Source organism: Cricetulus griseus, chromosome 4 (assembly GCF_003668045.3).
Source record: "Cricetulus griseus strain 17A/GY chromosome 4, alternate assembly CriGri-PICRH-1.0, whole genome shotgun sequence".
NCBI classification, from domain to species: domain Eukaryota; kingdom Metazoa; phylum Chordata; class Mammalia; order Rodentia; family Cricetidae; genus Cricetulus; species Cricetulus griseus.
Genome location: NC_048597.1, coordinates 11925653 through 11947801, shown reverse-complemented (window position 1 = coordinate 11947801; position 22149 = coordinate 11925653). Strand labels below are relative to the sequence as shown.

Genomic DNA, 22149 nt, shown 5'->3' with positions numbered 1-22149 from the left:
CATGTTTCACATTTTCAATGTTTTCATCTTTTGCAGAGAAGGTTCTTTCCTCCAGCTATTCCTTCATCCCCACTTTCTTACTTATTTTTTATGGCTGTGGCCAAAGAGAATGAAATTTTTGAGGTTACTGAGGCATTACCTGTAGCACCGGCTTATTAGGTTTGGGGACACACAAAGATGGACTTATGAGGAAGCATTCTTCCCAGTTAGATTCTCAGCACTTAACTTTCAGTTTATTGGAAGGCTATTTGGCATACTTGGTGTTATTGTATGTTTGCTTAAAAAGTGAAAGGTTAGTATATTTATAATGGCAGTACCTATTATTCTGACAGATTAATTTTTAGTGAGGTTGAGAAAGTAGGATAAGTCATGAAAAAAATTAAAGCGACAGCTTCTTTCACTCTTTTTTATACATCCCATAGAGTCAGACTGTGGCCCCACTGAGCCCAGAGTCTTCTGGTTCCTTCTCTGCTGCTGTGCGGTGTTCTGGGCGTCAGTACCTGGGGTTCTCTCCTCTCCATCTGAGCTCTGAGCCAATTTGGAGCAGTAAGTAGAAAGGAGGTCATCATTTTCACTTGGAAAGAACACCAGGCCTTTGCACATCTCCACGGTTTCCTTGAGGTGAGTGAGTCATATACACATCCCGTGACTGACCCAGATGCACGGGCATCGGACTTCAGCTACAGTGTGTGTCCTCAAACACACAAGACACGGAAGGACAAGGGCAGCTATGCTGCAGTGGCCACGGCATTGCTGCTCACAGCTGTGCAGCTGCAGACAAATCTTCAGTAGGAGCTGTCACTGTGGTCTCCATGATTATTGTCCCCTATAGCTGTGTCCCTGTGTGACTTCCATAAATGTAGCCACACATGGCCCTGTCTCTCAAGGGCTCTCCCTCGAACTTGAAAGAGAACTCTGCCTGACCCGAGTAAGAACATAGCAGATGAACAGAACAGGAATAACACTGCTATGCTGGGAAGAGAGTTCAGTGGAATGGATTCCAGTTGATGAGTGATTGACAGACTACTATATTCTGGAGGATGAAAAGAAAGGGTCAGCAAAACCGGTGAACCCGCAGTAGAAAGGAAGATTCCAGCATCCATAGACAATTTCATGGAGAGAGCCTCAGAGATATGCTGATGATGGGGGGGGGGAGGGTCAGTGTGGAAAATGTGCCTAAATACACACATCATCACAATGGATGGACTACTTTCTCCACACACAATACATCTCTGTATGCAGGACAGCTCATTTTAAATGCTAATTTATGCAATTTTGAAGCACCCTAAACACTTCCTTTATACTCTTCTGTACACTGGCCTGTTTGTCTGTAACACAATCTTGCTTTCCAGTGAGCATCCTGGCTATGGCAATGGCCCTTTCTCTCCCTCAGTAGTATTTGCAGGTTCCGTTAATAATGTCCAGGGAGACCATGAATAGTGCTGCCTGTCAACATGATAGGATCTGGAATCACCTAGGACGCCAGCCTCCAGGTACACTGGAGAGGGATTATTTAGATTGGGTTAGCTTCTAGCCTATGGGGGATCACTTCCATTAGGCTAATGGTGGTAGGTAGAACTACCCTAACTGTGGGCAGCATCATTCTCTGGGCTCGAGTCCTATGCTGCCTAAAAAAAGAAGTCACCTGAACATTCATCACTGGCTGCTTCCACACTGTGTATGTATGTATATGATGTGACCAGATGTCTCAAACTCCTGCTGCCTTGCCTTGATGGAGCGTGTCCTTAAACTGCAAACCAAAACAAGCTTCCTCCCTTAAGCTGCTCTGGGAAGGGTCTCTTATCACAGCCACAGGAAAAGTAAGACAGAGATCACGCCTGGAAATGGCAAGCGCTAAGCATTAAGGGTTTGGCAGGGGATAGGATACATCTGTCTGTCTTCAGTAAGGCATTAAGGGTGTACAGAAGTGAGAATCGGAAAGGACTCAGCCTAAGTATTCCGGAACAAGGAAACTCAAACTACTTGAACCTTAATCAGTGAGCTCATCCACTCGTCCTTTAATTAATTAACTAATGAGTTCAGGATGATAAGGCAAGCAGTCTTATCATCCTCCAGACCAGTGCCAGAAATAACTAACTCAGTCTCTTTGCACTCAAAGAGCTCAAGGCTCATAGGAAAGGAAACCCCTCTCCCCGGACCACGCGCCAAGTGCTAAGGAGATCTTCATCCTCAGCCACCTCTCCATGTTTTTCCGTCTCTCACTGAACCTGGAGCATGATGGCCGTTTGGGGATCTGCCTGACTCCATCCTCCCTGGGCTGGGATCATAGATCTGTGCTGTCATTTCAGCTTTTTACTCAGTGCTGGATCTGAGCTCAGGTCCTCCTACTTTCACAGCCAGCACTTTTCCCACTAAGCCAACTCTCCAGTCCTCGGATCCAAGGTAAACCCCCAGTGTATCTGTATTGAACAAAAGTAGGGATTTACCTTGTCGTTTTCAAAACAATTTAGGGTAATGACTGTTGACAGAGCATCTGTGCTAGATGAGGTATGATGAGCAGTACAGAAATCACTTGTAGTATACAAGAAGATGCTCACGGGTTCTATGCAAATACAAAGTGTCAGTGTAAACAACAAACTTCAGCATCCACGGATTCGGGGTTCTTGGCATGGGGTATTGTGGACTCTGTCCCTAACTCCCAACACTGAAGAATTCTGTTCGGTTCATGGGAGGTTATGTCCCAATCTCTCCAAACGGCTTCTAAATTCTGTATCTCTCAGCTTTTAGTACAAGATCACCTAAGATTCTTTGGACTTTGTTGACAACACACGATTCTGAAAACGTATTTATTTTTAAAAAGGTTACCTTAAAATGCTGTTTTCATGCCCACACAGTTAGCCTCTCTTCACCTCACCCAGCTCTCAACATAGTTCAACTCGAACCAAGAACTTGCCTCTAAATAAACACTATTAAAGTGCGATCGTCTTCGGTAACATGTAATTAATTCACTTAGAAGTTTGCTCCTCATAATTACCACAGCACACCAGTATCCCTCTGAAAATTGCCTGTGCTTTCTGCAGGCCTTATTGTGCACACTGTAAACTCCAACAATAAATTAAAAAATGATCCACATACTGTGTATTTATACATGCCTTTTCATCTTCTCAGTGTGGTAAACATTAATTAACCCTGGCTAATTAACCCAGCCACAGTTTACAAACTCACTCCTTTATCAGCCTCATGTGAAAGCGAAGCACTTAAAACCTTTCACAATTTGGTACCAATTAAATATGGAAATTAATTTCTTTTTCCATGTAGAGGGCAAAGATTCAGGACATGTAGTTGTTTGATTTAAACATGGCAGTGTTTGGGACAGTATCTTCAGATTCTTAGAAATCGAGGGAAGGAAAAGAGGCTCCCTGCTGCTGGTTGAAATGCTCCCCTTACAGCATACATACACTCTATCTGTGACTATGACCTTATTTGGTAATGGGGTCTTTGCAGATGACGTTTTTCTGCGGAGTAGAATGTCTTTCCATTTATTGTATGATACCAGCAAAAACACAGCAACAGAAACAAGAGTGAGTGTGCCAGCTCTACAATCCAGAGGACGGGCAAGCATCTTGGGCAGCTCCTGAAGCAAGAGAAAGCACTAGACAGATTGTGTCCTGCAGTCTTCAGAGGGGTGTGGCCTGCCAACACTTTTCTTTGGGACTTCTGGCATTCAGAATGGTGACAGAATGTTTTTCTCGTTATGCCATCCAGTTTGTGGTAACTGGTGACTCTGCTGAGGCACAGTAACTGCTGATAGCAAATCATTCTGGGTACAATAGTGACACACTGGAGAAGGTGGCTTTATAGTGAGACTCCCTAGAGCCTGGGAATGAAAGGGACAAGAGAATGCTGGGATCTCAGAGTCTAATCTGGCTATATGGAAGCAGCTATTTTCCCTCCAAATGTTTCCCTCAGAAAGCCTTAACTCCCTCCTTTTAGGTCTGTTTTCTTTCAACAGCCTTCCGAAAGGAACACTCATTTCCTGTCCTGACCTACACTTCTTATCTTAGGGACACTAAAAAGAACTTTAGACACCAGCGTCAACCCTTCAGTTCAGCAAGGAACTGGAGTGGCTTCACTCAAGTGCCCTGGAAACAGAGGTTACATCACTTCCTTCCTGGGAAGCCAGAGAAGCTGAGCTGTGCCTGGCACCAAGACACGTGGCAAATACCAGGCGAGCTTCATATTTTACTAAGCTCAGAGTGATGACACCATCACCACCACAGAGGCCAGGACGGAGAACTGGCACTCACGCCCAGCGACACCACTCAGAGAAGCCGGGACAGCTGGAGGAACCCATAAACTTTAGCCTGTCGGCTTCAATTTAGGGCTCACATCGGACAAGCTCGGTCTGAACAAAACTACTTTCAAACAGCCTCACAGTTAAGCTGTTGTATTTATATGACGACTGGAAAAGAATGCTGTGTGGAATTAGTGTTTTGCAGCCTCTGAACTGTTAGCGATCCTCTGGCTCACCGCATGGGAAATGGTGATTTGTTCTGGATTTGAAAAAGAGACTACCAACTTGAGACTGGGGGAGCGTGGAAGGGGACTGAGGAAGGGAAGGTGAGGGGGGATGAAGAGCAGAAATGGGGATGGAATTCTACTTCAATTCAGAACATCAAAAGTTAAAAAAATTAAGGATACTAATATATTTTGTAGCTTCTGTGAACAGTTTTTAGAATGAAGAACACATGTTCAGTAAGTGGGCAAAGGAGAGGAAGCGCAGTAGACCTAGGTAAAAGATTGACTTAGCCAAGTGCTATGCGCTGAGGGCTGGATCCCCGGAGAAATACATTGAAACGGCTTTCTTTTTCTTAAGGAACCGTGTCTATTGCTATCACTATCCATGTGTCTGTCCCTGGGTCAGTTCTTCGTTCCAGCACACCTGAACTCCCTGTGGGTATCCTCTGGGCCTTCTGGGTCCTTGCTGACAACACAACATGATGAAACAAAAAGATGTCATGCAGAAACCCTCAAAAAACAGCCCGCTGGCTCCATGATCTTGAACTTCCAAGATCCAAAACTATGAGAAAATTAGCCTTCATCTTTTTTAGGCTATTCAGACTGTAATGTTTTCTTCAGATAGCATCTCATGCTATATAGCTCAGGATTGCCCAGAACCGAGGATCTTCCTGCTATAATATCCTGAGTGGCTGACATTATAAACATGTGCCACCAACCCAAGCTTGAAGATTATTTTTTGGTCATAACTGAATGCCAGAAAATAAATAATTTATGTGCAGGGGCTTTTTTAATTACTGCCTACTGCTTTCTTAGTGTACAAAACAACAACAAAACAAAACAAATTCTTGAGGCAAGGGACCTCTTGCTGGGCCATCACACACAGAAGAGTACCTTCAATGGTGAGGCAGGGCAGACTTGGCTATGTGGAGCTCCTATCTATTCCTAATTGCCACCCAAAGACCCTGTTCCCAAGACAATTACCATACACACTTGGGCGATTCTGAACAAAAGTTCCACCGAACTTTCTGCAAGGCTGAGCAGTTGACGAAAGCTGCAGAGACCATGAAAATCTGGGATGTGGTAAGCCCAAGTCAATTGTCCTGGGCCCTCTTTAGTCACTGTGTCAGCCACTACTGTCTTCCTCTATGCCCAACCCAACACAGCTTTGACCATTAGATAAATCCCTTGGAAAGTACGAACACAGACTTCATTTCCAACCAATCAAAGAGCTAAGAATGTCATCAGCTAGCATCCGAGGCCTGTAGGCGGGCTTTCTCTGCTTTTCAGCTCACGTACCTGCTTTTTAAAAGTTTAAAAGTTTCCTGATTTGTGCCTGTCTTTGTTTGGTTACTTCATAGCACTGCTTCCATGTTTGAACATGGAATTTGGAGTAACCTAAAACCATGTTTCAGGCCATTGCCAGGCATATTTGGCTTTAGAATAAACTATCTCTGATGAGATGAGGGGTGCCCCCCCCCTGCCCTGTGTGTGTGTGTGTGTGTGTGTGTGTGTGTGTGTGTGTGTGTGTGTTTAAGTTTACATCTGAGGAGGCAAACACAGACACACTGGGACTCTAAGAGTAGCCTACGTCACTAATGGACCTATCTAGCCACACCTAGCAAAAGAGAGAACAGAGATCCAAATGACTTTTCTATGGAATCCCATTTCCTTTCTTCTCTGTGTTCATGAAGAGGTGACAGTTGGAGGATGAGGTTAAATTAAACCTGCTCACTTTGATATGCAAGAAAAAGGATTTGAAAAAAAAATTCTTTTGTTCTCATTTCCTTTGGGATAGACTCTTAATATATAGCCCAGACTGGTCTGGAACTCATTCTGTTCTCTGGCTGGCTTTGAACTTAGGAACTACTGAGATTATAGGCATGGGCCCGAATACCTACTCAGCAAGAAATTATTGTGCAGCCCCTTCATGGAGAAGACAAGGAAATGGTTTTACTTTTTTTTATTACTGCCTCACTCCCAAGTGCTCCACTCCCCCATGCCTGGCTTTACCGTTGATGGGAGAAACTCCTCATGGTAGCTTCCCCACTGATCTGGGACACATCCAATCAGGTAGTCTATTTGTTTGATTTCTAGTCCACGTCAATTTAGGAAGCACTTAATGACAAGGGTTTGCAGGGTTCTCCTTTGTCATCTGAAGCATACAGAAGTGACTGCTGAACACAGGGAGCTGCCTCTTGGGGACTGGCATCTAGTGTTGGGAGCCAGCATGCATTTTCTGTTGTTCTTTTGTCGTCCATTCTCTAACGGACACACAGTTCTTGAGCTGACACTAGGCGGGCCAGTCTACTGTCCAAGATGCAGATGAGTGTCTGCATTTGGCAACTCTGGGTGTAGCATTGATTTTCTCTCTAGGCTCTTATTAAATTAGTAACATATTGGATTTGAAGGCCATCTATGTTGATGATTTCTATGGAGGAATCAGTGATAGAAAGTGAAGGACCAGGAGCAAGAGAGGGAATGACCTGCTAAAGAGACTAGCAGGCTCACAATTTCTGAAGAGCTAGGAAAGCGGCAACTAAGGAAAAAGTTCTGAGAGTGAAGCCTGCCCCATGCTTGTATTGTTTATTTTCCTTAGAGAAGAGTAATTGCAGTTAATAGCAGTTAGAGTTGGGGGAGCACTCAGTAGGTAAGACTCTGAGTTCTCTGGGCAGAACTCTCTCTCTCTCTCTCTCTCTGGACCTGAGTTCTATGCCCAGACAGCCCCCACACACATACAGAAGGAGGGAGAGAGGGAGGGAGGGAGAGAGAGACAGAGAGAGAGACAGAGACAGAGAGAGAGAGGGGGGGCGAGCTGTATGTGGTGGCAGGTTTATAATCTCAGAATGGGACAGGAGGATCCTTGGAGCACCCTGGCTAGTCTACTTGGTAATTTCCTGAACGGTGAGAGACCTTGCCTCAAACAGAAGGTGAGAAGAGCCTCGGGAACAAAACCGGATGTTGTCCTCTGGCCTATACATGTACACATGCACACAGACAAACCTGCACACACACAGACGCACAGCACAAACAAAGAGAAAAGCAGTTTATGCCAAGTACTTGGATAAGTTAAACCCAGCATCAACACTGGGTCACTTACCAAAGCTGAATTCAAACTTCAAAGTAAATACCATTTCTCTGTAATATTTCATGCAATGGCCTCTTGGAAATACATCTGTTCTTTGATGACAGGAATACAGCCTGGTGATCCTTTTTACTGTTGAAAACATCCCTTGTCAATCATGCACTTGCTACAGCAAAGCTCAAGACAAACAGTATGGACTGTTGCGGATCATGCTTCCAACCACATGAAGGACCGACCGCTGCATAGTTTTGTGTCAACTTGACACAAGCTACAGTCGTCTGAGAGGAGGGAACCTCAATGAAGAAAATGCCTCCACAAGACTAGGCCATATACAAGCCTGTAGGGCATTTTCTTAATTAGTGATTGATGGGGGAAGGCCCAACCCATTGTGGGTGGGGCCATCCCCAGGCAGGTGGTCGTCTGTTCTATAAGAAAGCAGGCTGAGCAAGCCATGAGGAACAAGCCAGGAAGCAGCTCCCCTCCATGGGCTCTGCATCAGCTCCGGCCTTCAGGGTCTGGCCCTTTTAGAGTTCCTGTCCTGACTTCCTTCAATGGTGAAAGTGATGTGGACACTTTCCTCCCCAAGGTGCTTTGGTCATGATGTTTTGGAACATCAAAAGTAGCCCTGATTAAGACAAGGGCTAACCGCTGCCACTCAGTGCTGTATATTGGTACCCAGGGTGGGATTACAATTCAACTCCCGAGGTGTGGATTCTAACGATGCATCACTTTCTCCTCACCACAGAAACAGAAAATCTTGTAAATCAGAACACTGTAAATCAGAGTCTGTGAAGGCTGGTAAAAATCCACGTGGCTAACAACTCAGGATGAATTAATAAGGCCTTTTAACTTTTTGTCAAAAATATATACGAATGTATTCCCAATTTTCTACAAAAACTTGTATTATCACTAGCACATATAAAGATGAGTTTTAAAACTCTTGAATTTTTAAAGAATCACCGGTGGTAGAAAATATGTCAATTTCTGTGAGTGTGAGGTAGAGTTCAAGATCCTGTATTTTAAACAAGAAGTCCTCCAAAGTACACTTTACTTGGTGCCAGGTATATGTTGAGACACGATGACTTCTAGGACAACAATTTCCACAAAGAACAACTTTTCTTCCTCAGTGACTTCTAAATGAGACTTTCAGTTCCAAGTATTTATAGTCCCTGAACTAAGATCCTGAAAAATGTAGACTGTTTGCTGTCTGTGGGGTGAGGGACAGGCATGCAGAAATAATGTGGCAGGATGAACACTGCAATGACCAGGAACCTGCCAGCTTGTTACACTGGCCTCAACTAGTGGCGAGTTCCAGAAACATGGCCATATTTGAACTCTCAGATGCCTACAGAGGGCTCCCAATTCTGCGAGGCCGTTTTCTTTAAAGGAAAAGGCATCACATTTATTCACACCCCAGCTACTTAAAATACTCCCTTTGATTTCTGAAGAACTTTGGCAAGATATGAAGAAGCCCTTGACCCCTGACCACTTTTAGTCTCTGATTTGATCAAGCCACTTAATCACCCTGGTTCCTTAATCTGCAAACTGTGAGGGCTCTGCCCCTCTTTCATGTCTCTCTTTAAGAGCTGTTCGCCGCGGGGTGGATGCAGCCCCTTGCTGGATGTGGGAAAGGAAGCCGGCTTTCTCTCTCCACATCAAAGAGAATAAACCGCCAAACTTTCTCTCATATTTTCATACAATGTTTGACTTACAGGGTGACGCCAGGTTTATCAAAGGACAGGATAACCAGGCCATTTTCTGTTCCTTAAAGAAAGTGCTTTTAGCAATCCACAGATAGTCCTGGCTTAAGTTTCCCCTCCTGCACCTGAAGGAAGTACTTTATACTTTATGTATAAAAAGGCTTCTACTTAAGGCGGGGGGTGGGGGTGGGGGGTGAGGTGGGGGAGAAACAAAACAAAATACTCAAGAGCATGACACTGGCTCCCAGCCAAAGGGAAAGAGAGAAACGCAGGCAGTGGGTCAGTGTGCTTTAAAGCATCCCGGCAGGCTTGACTACCGGATTACAAAACCTTTCCCTTGGTTTCTGCCTGCTATTTTCCTTGAGACAGCTGCCCTGTTTTTTTGCTCAGGATTGCAGATATGCCAGCAGCAGTCTGAAGTGGGTCAAGTTGGTTCTCCATAGGAAACCTTAGGGCCACTGCGGCTGTCTGCCATCCTCAGAGCACGTACACTGCATGGGTTTGCCGTGAGACTAGACATGGGATGCTCTGAAGTCTAAATCTTCACTACACCCCTGCATACAGGCAGCTGGGAGGCAGACATGAAAAACTGGAAGCTCACAGCATGAGCCAAAAAAAGAGACCCTGTCTCAACACGGTGGAAGGCAGAAGCCAGAGACTGACGACTGAGGTTGTCCTTGGACTGCCACCTTTCAAAGCCTTTTGAGTTTCAGATCTTTGGACTAAAGATGATAGCCAGTTAGAGTTTGTATCATCACACTCCAAATTTGAAAAATTCTGGAATCTGAAACGTCTCCAATCCCAAGTATTTTGGATAAAAGATACTCCCAAGAAAAAACATACAAAGAAATAACAGAAACTTAAAATAACGTGCAGAACCTGTTTTGGCTGACATCACCTACTTTAATAAATCAGAGTGGAAGGCAATGGTAGGGTATGAGGACACGGCCCTTCCTTTTACACAATTGCCCATAAACTAAGAGCTACAAGCTCATACGGCGAGCGTGTGTGAGCCTAAGGAAGAAAGCAGACTACCTCACACTCAGATCGTTTAGGCTAATGAACTCAACCGCTTCCACCCATGTCTTCTGAATGGAAGCCTTCACGGTCACCATCATTTAGTGCCTTTTTTCTAAAATCTTCAGGGTATTGGGGTAGGGAGACTAAAGGGGACTCTGACAGCAGAGTCTGAATGTCCTTTGACCTTTATAGCTCTATAGTTTTACAAGCACCATTGCTTGAGAAAGACACTTATGATGCCTGTATATGTTCTTGTATGTGAATACAGGCACGTGGGTGCCATGATGCATAGGTGGAGGTCAAAGGACAACCTTAGTTGTCCGCCTCTAGTCTCCCTTCCAACCCGTTTGAGACAGGACCTCTTTTCTGTTGTGCATGATCTGAGCTTCCAGGTTTTTTTTTTTTTTTGCGTCTGTGGGGCTCCCATCTTCCTGTGGGAATGTAGGGATCACCAATGGTGCTGACTATGCCCAGGGTTACCTGGGGGGACGGGACTCAAACTCACTTCCTCATGTCTGTACAGCATGTGATTTACTTACTGAGCCATTTCTCCAGCCCACCAGTCCTAAAAAAGATGTAACAATAATAAATGCATCTCCCACTGGGGACAAGCTGTGTATCCATTCCTTAGGGCCATTGCTATGTCTACACCTTAGGGCCATTACTATTGTCTACATTGAACACTATCTCTGTAGACCCAGCATTATTACTATAGACTAACTGAGCACTGTCTCTGTAGACTCAGCATCATCACTGCAGTACTAACTGAGCACTGTCCCTGTAGGCTGAGTGTTCAATAATCATAAAATACAGGTAGGTTTTTAAAAAGCAACAATTAATTTTGAACTTTAAATAACAAACTGTCTTTTAAAAAATGTCTATGGGGTCTGAGATAGCCCAGTGGGTTAAGAGTACTTGGTGATCTTGCAGAAGACCTGGGTTCGATTCCCAGCATCCACATGGCAGCTCACAACCGTCTATAACTCCAGTTCCAAGGGATCTGACATTTTTCTGGCCCTCATAGGCACCAGGTATGCATGAAGTACCCATACATGAGGTAGGCAAACAGTCACACACACACAAAAACAACAAAACAACAGGAAAAACCACCAAGCCCACATATTTCAGAATGTGAAATCTGGTTTGCTTTCACTATTTCCTAAATAAAAACATTGTACGAGGTTAGTAAGTATGACCACGACACTCTGAGGTCCCTTCACAGTCTTAACTTAGCCCTGTTCTTTCACCCGCAACTTCCTCCCTAACTTGGCAAAGCTTCAAAAGAAACCCCTGTAACAGGAGTGCTTCACTTTACCATTACAACCTCAGAAAGAGAAGGTAACTGCTGTGTCAAAGCCAGAATGGATTAGACTATTCCTCCTACCCAGCTCGCTTTCATTCTTTAAGGCAAGCATGTCTCTGGTTTCACAACTGGCCTGCTGAGAAGTTGTACAGAGTTCAACACTGTAGGGGCAGCTGCAGACTTTTGGGAAGACTCATTTAAATGCCACACAGGTCAAAAGCAAAGACAGAGAAAAGGTAACTCCGTAGGGGCCAGGTGTTACTTCAAACGCAACATGTAGCTAATCCTTTATGAGCATATGCAAGTCAGAAACATCTCCGAAAAGTCACATGTTATTAAAGTCTTTGCCTGAGCCAAGGCATCATCCATCAGTAGTGGCTGAAATGAAGTAGACTTTACCTATTGACAACCTAGTTTATTCCCCAAGTCTAAAAGCAAATGCTGTTGCTTTGTTGCTGTTTTAGATTCCTGTTCTTTCTGAGATAGGCCTTCCCAGTATAGGCAAGACTGGCCATGAACTCATGAGCCTACTGTTCAGACGGTACGTGCTCTTACCTGCTGAGCCATCCTTCCAGCCCGTTTGACCCATCCTCCCTGGTTAGGATTTCCTACCTAACAGTGTCTGGAGAAGACACGACATATGAGCTATTGACAAAGAATAATGAGGACTACTCAGTGACTATCTTGCAGAATTTGTTTCTGAGCAGAACGGCAAGAGGCAAATTAACATTCCTGCCCAACTCTGACTCACGTGCAAACAAATTCATCGCATTCCCAGTTAATCCTTGTGGAAGCATACTTCAAAATTAATCTCAATTTGGCTTCAATTCCAAATTCTGGGTGGCAAATATCACTAATTTTTTTTTTTCCTTTTTAAAAAGGAACCTTGAAGGCAGCTGCTTGTGACAAACAGAAAAACCAGCCCTTGTTACAGTCCAAAATCATTGGTTGTTCCCAAGACTCTAGAAAAAAATCAGGACACATCTGTCACAGTGTCCCATGCCAGGAAACCATCTTGCTACCACCAGTGTGGTCTGATTTCACACCAGACTCATTTTTTGCTAAGAGTTCCTTTCTTGGTTTGGTTTTACATTATAGTGCCACATGTAGGAATTCATGAGGGGTTGAGAACAAAAGTCTAGGCCTGCATCATTGTAAGAATCTGCAACTTGACGTGGGAGACGCTGCCTCGGGCATTACCCACCTGGTTGAGATGGATTACCCACCTCAAAGAAGTAAGGAATGCCGGGGAAACAGAACTACTGATGGAGTGTAGCCAGGACAGCTGAACAAAAAGGTCACAGAATCTTTGGAATTTTACTGAGCTATGGAGTAAAGCTGGGAGCCTGAATTCCACTTCTTCCAAATATGCACTTTTTCCAATGGGCCTCAGGTAGAGTTGTCTCGCAGGGGACCTGCTGCTCTAGCCTCATGTTGTTTAGTTAATCCTTATTAAAAAAACATTGGAACAGGAGTCTGGGGCCATGTGTCAGCACACAAAGTGCTTGTTGGAACTGTGAACAGAGTTTAAGTTCCCAGAATCTAAGGGAAAACTGTATGGGTCTGTAGCCCACCTGTAATCCCAGCACCGGGGGCAGTGGGAGTCAGTACAGAAAAGTTGCCCAGTGTCAGTTTCTGGCCTGCACATGTATGTATTCACACATGTGTACCCACTATGTGTCCATACACATTCACACACACTAGAAATGGTGGAAAATGGTAACAGCAACACACTGCAAATTGATCTATGTGTTTATTATAATCTAGTTATGATGAATATTGATTGCCGACTTGACAGGGTCTAGAATGCCCCAGGGGAAAAGCTTCTGAGCTAGTCTATGAGGAAGTTTCTGAACTGAGTTGACTGAGGTGGGAAAACCCACCTTAAACGTGGGCGGCACTAACCCAGGGGCTGGGATCCTGAGCTAAATAGAAAGGACAGTGCAAGCTGAGCACCAACATTTGTCTTACATGAATTCCCAGCTTCGCTTGGCCGTGAAGTCCCCTGCCTTGTGCTCCCACGGCCACCATGTGCTCCCAGCCATCAAGGATGACACCCTTAAACTACGAGTCAAAACAAACCTGTCTTTAAGTTGCCCCTGTCAGATATTTTGTCATAAGGAGAAAACTAATTAACACAAATCCATATCTCCTAAACAGGGTTCTGAGAAAGACATAAAAATTCAAGTGGAAATTAAAAAGCACCCAGAATAACCAAATTAATCTTTCAAGAAACAAAGACCCCCCCAAAAAACCCAAAAAACAAACAAAAAAACCCCACAAATGTAGAGAACTCATACCTGCCAATTTCAAAACTTAATCACAAAGTTACTGTAATAAAAGCCATGTGGATGAACAGTAAAAATAGGCAGGTAATTGAGGGTAAAAACAAATCTATAGTCAACAGACTTTGCACAAGGTACAATGGTCTTTTCATTGGGAAAAATATTTTTTTTTCAATACACAGTGACGGGATGCTGGGTTATCATGTGAACAAGATGAACCGAGACCCTTAACTAGAGAGTGTTCCATACAAATGAACCCAAGTGGTTAATTAATAATACACAACTCTAAAGGGAAATGCAGGTATCAATTGTGACCTTGGGGTTGGTCAGTGGCTTCTTCTATATGCTACCAAAGCAACGGTGAAAAACCAAAGAACTATTCAACAAGACTTCACCTACAATTAAATAACAACCCCTCCACAAAAACCCACTAGAAACCTTTCATGTCTAAAACATACTTGCAAAGAAAGTTAAAACACACACACACACACACACACACACACACACACACACACACACACACACACACCAAATTGTGTATCTGGTAAGATAGTGTCTAGAATATACAAAGGAGTCACTAACTCAGCAATAGAAAAAGGAAAGAAGCCAATTAAAAATGGGCTAAGGATTTGAAACCATATCACTATTTGCCTGAGCAAATGATCCATTGTGAGTCACTACAATGTGGGTGACGTTTAACTCAGCTTATGACTGGCAGTGTCCATGTGGAGCACAGTAAAGCAGATCAATACGCTGTGCTGAATTATAGATTTCAGTGTCAACAATGTTTCTTTCTGGATAGACGGTGGAAACTGTACTTGTTAAAAATAAAGCCAAACAGATCAAAACGCTAAGACTTTTAGCATTCCCTCTCGGACAGTGTACTTTCTGAGTGCTGCCAATGCAGACTGGCTTCCCCCATATTGTGCACTGGAAATATCCACATGAAAATAGTGCCAGAAGGAATGTTTGACACATTTACATTCCTGCGACATGATCAATGACTTCTACAGATCTTCTTGAGTCAGAAAATCTTATGCCATATGACAAACCCATAAATGTATATAAAGAACAGCATTTGCCAGTTTGGGTGAGTTCATCTGCTAAAAGCCTCATACTCTCTTTGCAAAGATCAGCTGGGAATCGGAGGCTCCGATGGCATTCCCTGACCCTGCTGCCTGGAGACATTTCAACACAGACCTTACCATATCAGAAAGCTGGGGTACCAACTTATTAGGTCCCTTTCCATTCAAAGGCTACAATGCTTGTGTGTAGATTTCTGCATTTTCATGCATGGAATTAGTAGTTTTACTTTGGGAAAATAACTGTCTTTCTTAGAGGGAGTTACAGATATTCATTTAGATAAAGGCAGCTAAAACCAAATTGGAAATTCAGTTGCTGACACTGGGGAACAACAGTTTGGCTTTGAGAATATAATAAAGCCAACAGAGGAAGGTACTCATATCTGTCTATGATATGAACTCATGTTATTTCTAAATGCCTAAATCAGCTGTAAAGTCTTCATGCATGTAACAGTCACTTTTTAAGAAAAAGCAAGTAAGAATAGAATAAGTTAATAGCGCTCTCCTATTTACTAACAATTTTCTTTGTTCTCTCTGTCTCTCAGCACCCCCCCCCCCCCCCCCCAGTTTTTCTAGCTAGGTAGCTCAGGCTGCTCTTGAATGCCTGCATCCTCCAGCATCAGGCCCCCACTAATACTTTTTCTTGGCTGACGATTACTCACAGAATTGTTAACAATTCTCAAACAGTGCTAACTGTTCTACTTTGTTGGGCTGAGAGGAAGAGCTGTAAGTATTCCACTTTAAGCCCAGTTTGGATTTGTTAATCAGCCCTGATGTCAACAGGCGTATTCGCCAGAGACAATAGAAGCACTGTTGCTGAGACTTTGAGATAAACATACTGTGTTTTTTTCCGCCTGGAGGATCGACATTTTTATCAAGAGGCCAAAGTAAAATTGTCATAAGAAACAAAGTTGTAACAAAAGTAAGCATTCTCTTATTAAAGTGGATTTCTTGTTTCCTTGCCACATCACTCAATACCAACCCCATTAACCACGGATTTGCTCAGCCACAGATCTTTCTGTTCATGTTTTTTATTAATTTTGAGTGCTAAAAGAAAAAACAGCAGCTACAAAACAATTAGAGCTGCTTCCCTCTTTCCTTCCTTCTGCCTAACTCATAAATTTGTCATTACAGCATTGTGTGAAGCAGGCATCTCTGAATTGAGTGCTACTATGGTTTTATAGCCTTGAGGTAGCTGCAATCCCTGATGAAAAAAAAAAAATCCCTCAACACCAACACAAAGAGTAGAACAGAACCAATTTAGCTTGGACTTAAAGGAAATGACAAGGGACAAAAAATCTAATTGGTTAAAATTGGCAAGATGGCAAAGTCAAGGCTGAGCTGAAGAGCAGTGGGAAGGCCAAGGGATTCTGCCCCTTTGAAGGTTAAATGATGATGACTTACACAGACATAAACTATGAATGGCCATATTCTGTTAAAACAATGACTCCATCATCACTGAATTAAAAAAATGAATTTATAACAATATTCAGAAGAAATTAGGGAATGGCTCACCTCTATAAAAATGTCTTACATCTATCCTAACAAGAAAGCTTCATAATTTGTAGGCAAAACATTTTTAAAGGAAAATATTCAATAGTATGCATGCTTTGGAACTTGTGAATAATAATTTAAGCTGAATTAAAAACCACAAGATAATAAAAGGTCAGCCTTTTATATATATAAAAAAAAAAACCAAAAAAACCTAGCAGCAGTTTGGAAATTTCTTGGGAGAGTCAAATGAGACGCCTGATTAATTAACAAACAATTGTGACAATATGTCAACTATGGAGATGAACACATGACACAGAGTCACGGCTGCAATGTAGAACCCTGTTATACAATGTTGAGAGCAGTTCTGGGAACTCTGGTTTATTCACTACTTTGTTCCCATTGCCAAAGGCGCCATTCTGTTGGCTTGATCAATCAGGACAGCTTTAGAGCACGCTGTGGCAGAAGAAAGGGAGTTATTTTGTGCAATAGTCCTGTGCAGGGCCAACGAAGGAGCTTAGTGCGGAGGTTTCAGGATCTCGAAGGAACCACCTCATAATTTAAGGGGCATCCACCTTGAAGCTTGAGGATTTGCTTCATTCTTATGACTACAGGAGTGGAAACCAACAAAGCATAGCAGGTTCTCTGCTAGATCTTGAGTCAAAGACCACAGATGCAGTAGAGCTCATGGGATCTGGCATTGGTGAGACAGAAACAAGCAATATAACACAAACTGGATTATGGCCTCCCAGTTTCAAACATACTGTGTAAACACTAAGGTTAAACAGGAAAAAACACAATATGAGAAAGAACGGTGGCAGAGAGAACACAGATTCAGGCAGACCCTGGCTTCAATTCTGTTTTTATCCCTTCATTATTTCAGGTGCCCTCTCTAGGGCTCAGTTTCTTCAATGATAAGCTGGGGTTACTGCCACAGAATTCTCCACAGTGGATATTAGCTCATATGCTGTTTTTGTGAAAAACACAAGAAAGCCTTGCTGAGAGTGGACAAGCCTAATGTCCAAGGGGCTGTCTCTGTGAAGAGGTGGAGGATGACCTGGGCCCTGGCTTCCTCCCTAACCCCCTGCTGCTTCTGTATGTGATGGTCCACTATTTCCAGGGTGAGCTTTCATAAAATACCTAGACCACTGATAGCATGGGCAGACATGAGTTAGTTCACCATATCATTGCTACCTGCTTCCCTCTCTACTGCTAAGCAGTAAGGGTTTACAGAAGGAGAGAGGCTTCAGTGGGATCCTGAGGGATGTGACTTTTCAAGCAAAGAAGGCCATGTGTCTCTCAGACCACCCAGAAGAGGGAGAGTTTGGGTGAGAGGGTCCAGTGTGGGACAAAGGCTCAGAGTCCTTCTGGTAGTTCAATGAGACCATGGAAAGAGGACAAGGTCAGGTATGTGGTTTCAGGGGATCCCAGTAAGTTCTGTTGTGTGCACATGCTCTAGACCCTTGTCTAGAGAAGTGGTTCTCAACTTGTGTGTCATGACCCGTTTGGGGGTTGCATATCAGATATGTACATTACGATTTGTAACAGTAGCCAAATTACAATTATGAAGTAGCAATGAAATAATCTTATGGCTGGGGTGTGGTAGTTTGAATGCCATTGGCCCCCATAACCTCACAGAGAATGGCACTATTAGTAGGTGTGGCTTTGTTGGAGGAAGTATGTCACTGTGGAGGAGGGCATTGAGGCCTCATATATGCTCAAGCCATAACCAGTGTCTTGATCCTGTGGGAACAAGATGTAGCTCCTTCTCTACTCAGCTCCTTCTCCAGTGCCATGTCTGCCTAAATGCAGCTAAATCCCACCATGATGACGGTGGACTATATCTCTGCAACTGTGAGCCCCCGCCCCCCATGGTGGAGGTCCTTCTGCATATGTTCATCTTATTGATTGTTGAATAAAGTACTGTTTGGCCAATGAGGCAGCAAGTTAGGCGGGACTAGGAGTTGAGGAGGATTCTGGGAAATGTAGTAAAAAGAATTATTGTGATTCAGGCAGGAAGTGACATAGCAGGCCGACTCATATATAAGCAGGTACAAACAGGAAGTGTTCCCTTTTCTCTTGCTGTTCCTCCTAGTCTCTGCTCTGAAGTCACCATATGATCCACTGGCAAGAGAGGGTGCCAGGGGAAAGCGCCCTTGATAAGTCTTATAAAATATATAGATTTATGATAAAGACTGAGCTAGCATATAAGAAATCCTAGTCTTTGGCCAATATAAGTCTCTGTGTGTTACTTGGGACCTTAACGTGGCAGCAGGCGGAACTCGGGCGGCTCTGGCAGAAAGACTTATTGTAACCAACCCCCCCAATTAATGTTCCTTTATAAGAGTTGCTGTGGTCATGCTATCTCTTCATAGCAATAATAACCCTAACTAAACAGGGGGTCACCATAACAAGAGGAACTATATTAAAGGATGGCAGCATTAGGAAAGTTGAGAACCACTGCTCTAGAGTCTTAGCGTCTCTAAGAGAGATGACATGCTGGATGATGGTCATGCGTCGTTGCTAGAACTATGAATTTACTAGAGGTAGCGGTAGCATAAACTGATAGGCTACCTCAGGGAAGCACAATGCGGTAACACGATCAGGGCCAGAACTCCCTGGCAACATGCTTCCTGTGCTCCAGTCGATATGGTTGATTTGTTTATTTATCCGTTTTTACAAGCTTGATTCCAATTCCCACCAGCACCCACAGTGCATAACTTCTTTGTAGTACAGCCCCTTCTCATTCATGTTGGCCCATAATACAGGTTTGAAGTCGGAAGCCTAAGTTGCTGATAGAGAGATCCACCTGTGTGGCTAAAGAAACGCAGATACGGGCGGTTCCTTAGCCTAAAACCCTTTACCCAAAAGAGCACCCACCAGCACTCTGCAGTGAAATGCTGCATATCTCTCCAAACCATGGAGCGTATGAACCATATCCCAGTGAAGGTACTCAAACGCATTTGTAGGTCCTGTCCCATCTCATCCTTCTGTCAGTGGCTCTGAAGTTTAGCTGATCCAAATCTAACATTTGGTAATTTAGGGAAATGATGGTTGAATGAAATCCATAGACTACTGAACATACTGTAAAGTACAGAGTGGAAGTATTCTACAAAGCTCTTGTCACACTGAATGATAAAATATATCACACTTTCATTATGGAACACTTTAAATATGAACAAAAGGAAAGAGACGAGTGTATAGGGGATTTTGTAAACACTGCACAGGCCAATTTTGAGTTTGTCTGCATCCTAGCTGAGTGAAGGTTTTGTTGATTATTCATTTGTCTCTTTGGATAACAGTCCTTCAAATGAAGAGAGACTACGGAAGCCTACAAAGGGAAACCAGGAAAAGCCATTCTCTGTGGACAGCTCTCACCTTGACTTATGTGTCAGGAGCTTAGGAAGCCTATAAAGAACCTGTGTTATTATAGCAAGTGTTCTTTCCCATGGTAAACAGCTGTTTTAAAATGGAAGCACCCAGAATTCCAAATCAAAGATCTTAAGAAAGATTTTTCTGTAAGGATTGCATGTTCAGTATATTTAGAATGCCAGGAATATTGTGTGTGTGTGTGTGTGTGTGTGTGTGTGTGTGTACATGCGCACGCACGTACGCTTCTTATTATTGCTTGAGACAGGGGCACAAGTACTGGCCAGCAAAGTCCCTGGAATTCACCTGTTGCTGTCCCACTGCTACGGTTACAGGCACATGTCATCGGGTCTGACATTTTTGTAAAAATGTTGGTGTTAGGGATCTGAATTCAGGCCATCTACATGTGGAGCAAGCACTTTACCACTGACCCATCTCCCCTGTTCTATTTTTAAGTCATATTTCTGACCTGTTTTCATAAGGCAGTGTTTTCTTTCTTTAATGAAAGAAGAAGAAAAAAGAAGTGTGATTCTAATTCTCTCTCTCTGTCAGTGGGTTGCCCGTTCTTGGGCATTTCGCAACACTTAGGGATCTGAGTCACTTGTGGCTAATATTTAGTGTATTGCCGAATCAAAGGTTCTAAGAAGAACAAATTAGAAATCAGAAAGGATCAACTGTTAGAGTGGACTGAAATGCAGAAGGTTATCACCCTCCTAGTCCTTTACAATGGCTTATAGCTCTATAGTTCGATATTATTAATGCTACCTTCATTAATGTAAGTCACATAGGACAAGAGGCTTAAGATAACCCCAAAGTATACTCATTTAATTCACACATCTAGAAATTTTAACTTCAATTCAGTAACATTATGAATCATATTTTTGATTTTTGTCCTTTCTGGGGGATTTTCTTCATTCCTATATAATACACTGTTTTATCTTTTTCTTGAGACAGGTTTCACTGTGTATCCTAGACTGGCCTTGAACTCACTATGCAGCACCAGATGGCCTTGAACTTGAAGTAATTCTTCTGTCTCAGCCTCCTTGGTGCCACAATTACAGGTGTGCATCACCGTGCCCAGTTTTTTGCTTCTTAGATAGAAGACTCATTACTGATTTCTGTCTTCCAAATAGAATTGAAAAGTGCAGTTGCAAGAAATCCAACAGGTTGCTCAATAGACACAGTAGACTAAAATACTCTACTGTATTTTAGTGGCAAAAGGACCAGAGCTTAGATTCTCATCACCCATGTAAAAAGCATGTGCCCCTGTAATCCTAGCACTGTAGGGGCAGAGGCAGGAGAATCACGGGGCTGGCTGGCCACCATCCAAGTTGTCTGTCCAGTGAGACTCTGTCTATGGAATGAAGCTGGAAGTGATAAAGCAGGCCACCTGATGTCATCCTCTGGTCCCCATGGGCACTAAAGGATTGTCATACTCACCCAGACACACGTGCACCTTCCCAGACACTAGCTCACAAAACATGCTTTACAACCTGTAGGCACATGGGCAGAAGGACAGCTCACTTACCAACTTCATCCTGAATCTCCTCAGCCACCGCAGGGACATTGTAGAGCAGGGACAGGGACTGGTTCATGCGCTCGTAGATCACACGGAGGTGTGTCATAACCTGTTAGAGGATGACAACTCCAGGTGAACAATCTTTGCTAAGAGAACAGTGACAAATAAAATACTTCCTCCCACGCCCCGATAAAACTGATCAGCACAGGTGAATACTGAACCGAAGGGGTATTCTTTTTCTTCTTTGTCTCTTGTCTTTTTATTCTCTAATTTATCTTTAAACTTACCAGCAGCCTGCAATCTTATAACGGTCTATTTCAAAGACCACATTTGCCACCAGGTTCCTAACACTGATGCTTCCTAAACACCCGGTTTCCTACATAAATATCTTTGCAAAATTCCTAATACATTGGACAATTTCAATTTGGTTGATACTTTGTACAGACTGTGAATGTTTTTAAGTTTATTCCAGTCAAAAAATTTGAACTCCTAGGTTTCTGGAGGTAGATCCTAGTTTTTAACCTCTGGGAATGGGAAAGCAAGAAACGTTACAAGGCCTCACTGACACACTGTTACACCTAAACACTGCAGCTACAGTGGAGTTTAGCATCATCTGGCAGCCTTTAATTGAGTTGATTATAGGGTTTTCAGCTTATTGAGTTATTGTTTTCTCCATTTTGTTGGCTTTATTCTTTATTTTTATTTATTTTTGTATATATATGTACATTTGCATGTGTTCAATGTGTATATGCGTGTGCGCATGTGTATGTATGAAGGCCTGAGGGTGACATCAAGGACCTTCCTCTACTGCTCTGC

The 22149-nt window shown here is 43.3% G+C and overlaps 1 protein-coding gene across 6 annotated transcripts in view; it reads right to left on the bottom strand.

Moving 5' to 3' along the window:
• Positions 1–22149, bottom strand: part of App (amyloid beta precursor protein) — a 217962-nt gene that overhangs the window by 28673 nt on the left and 167140 nt on the right. For all 6 annotated transcript variants that reach the window (XM_027412361.2, XM_027412362.2, XM_027412363.2 and 3 more), the window contains one exon: positions 21343–21442. In XM_027412361.2, the coding sequence (XP_027268162.1) occupies positions 21343–21442 (100 nt within the window). The remainder of the gene's footprint in view (positions 1–21342; positions 21443–22149) is intronic.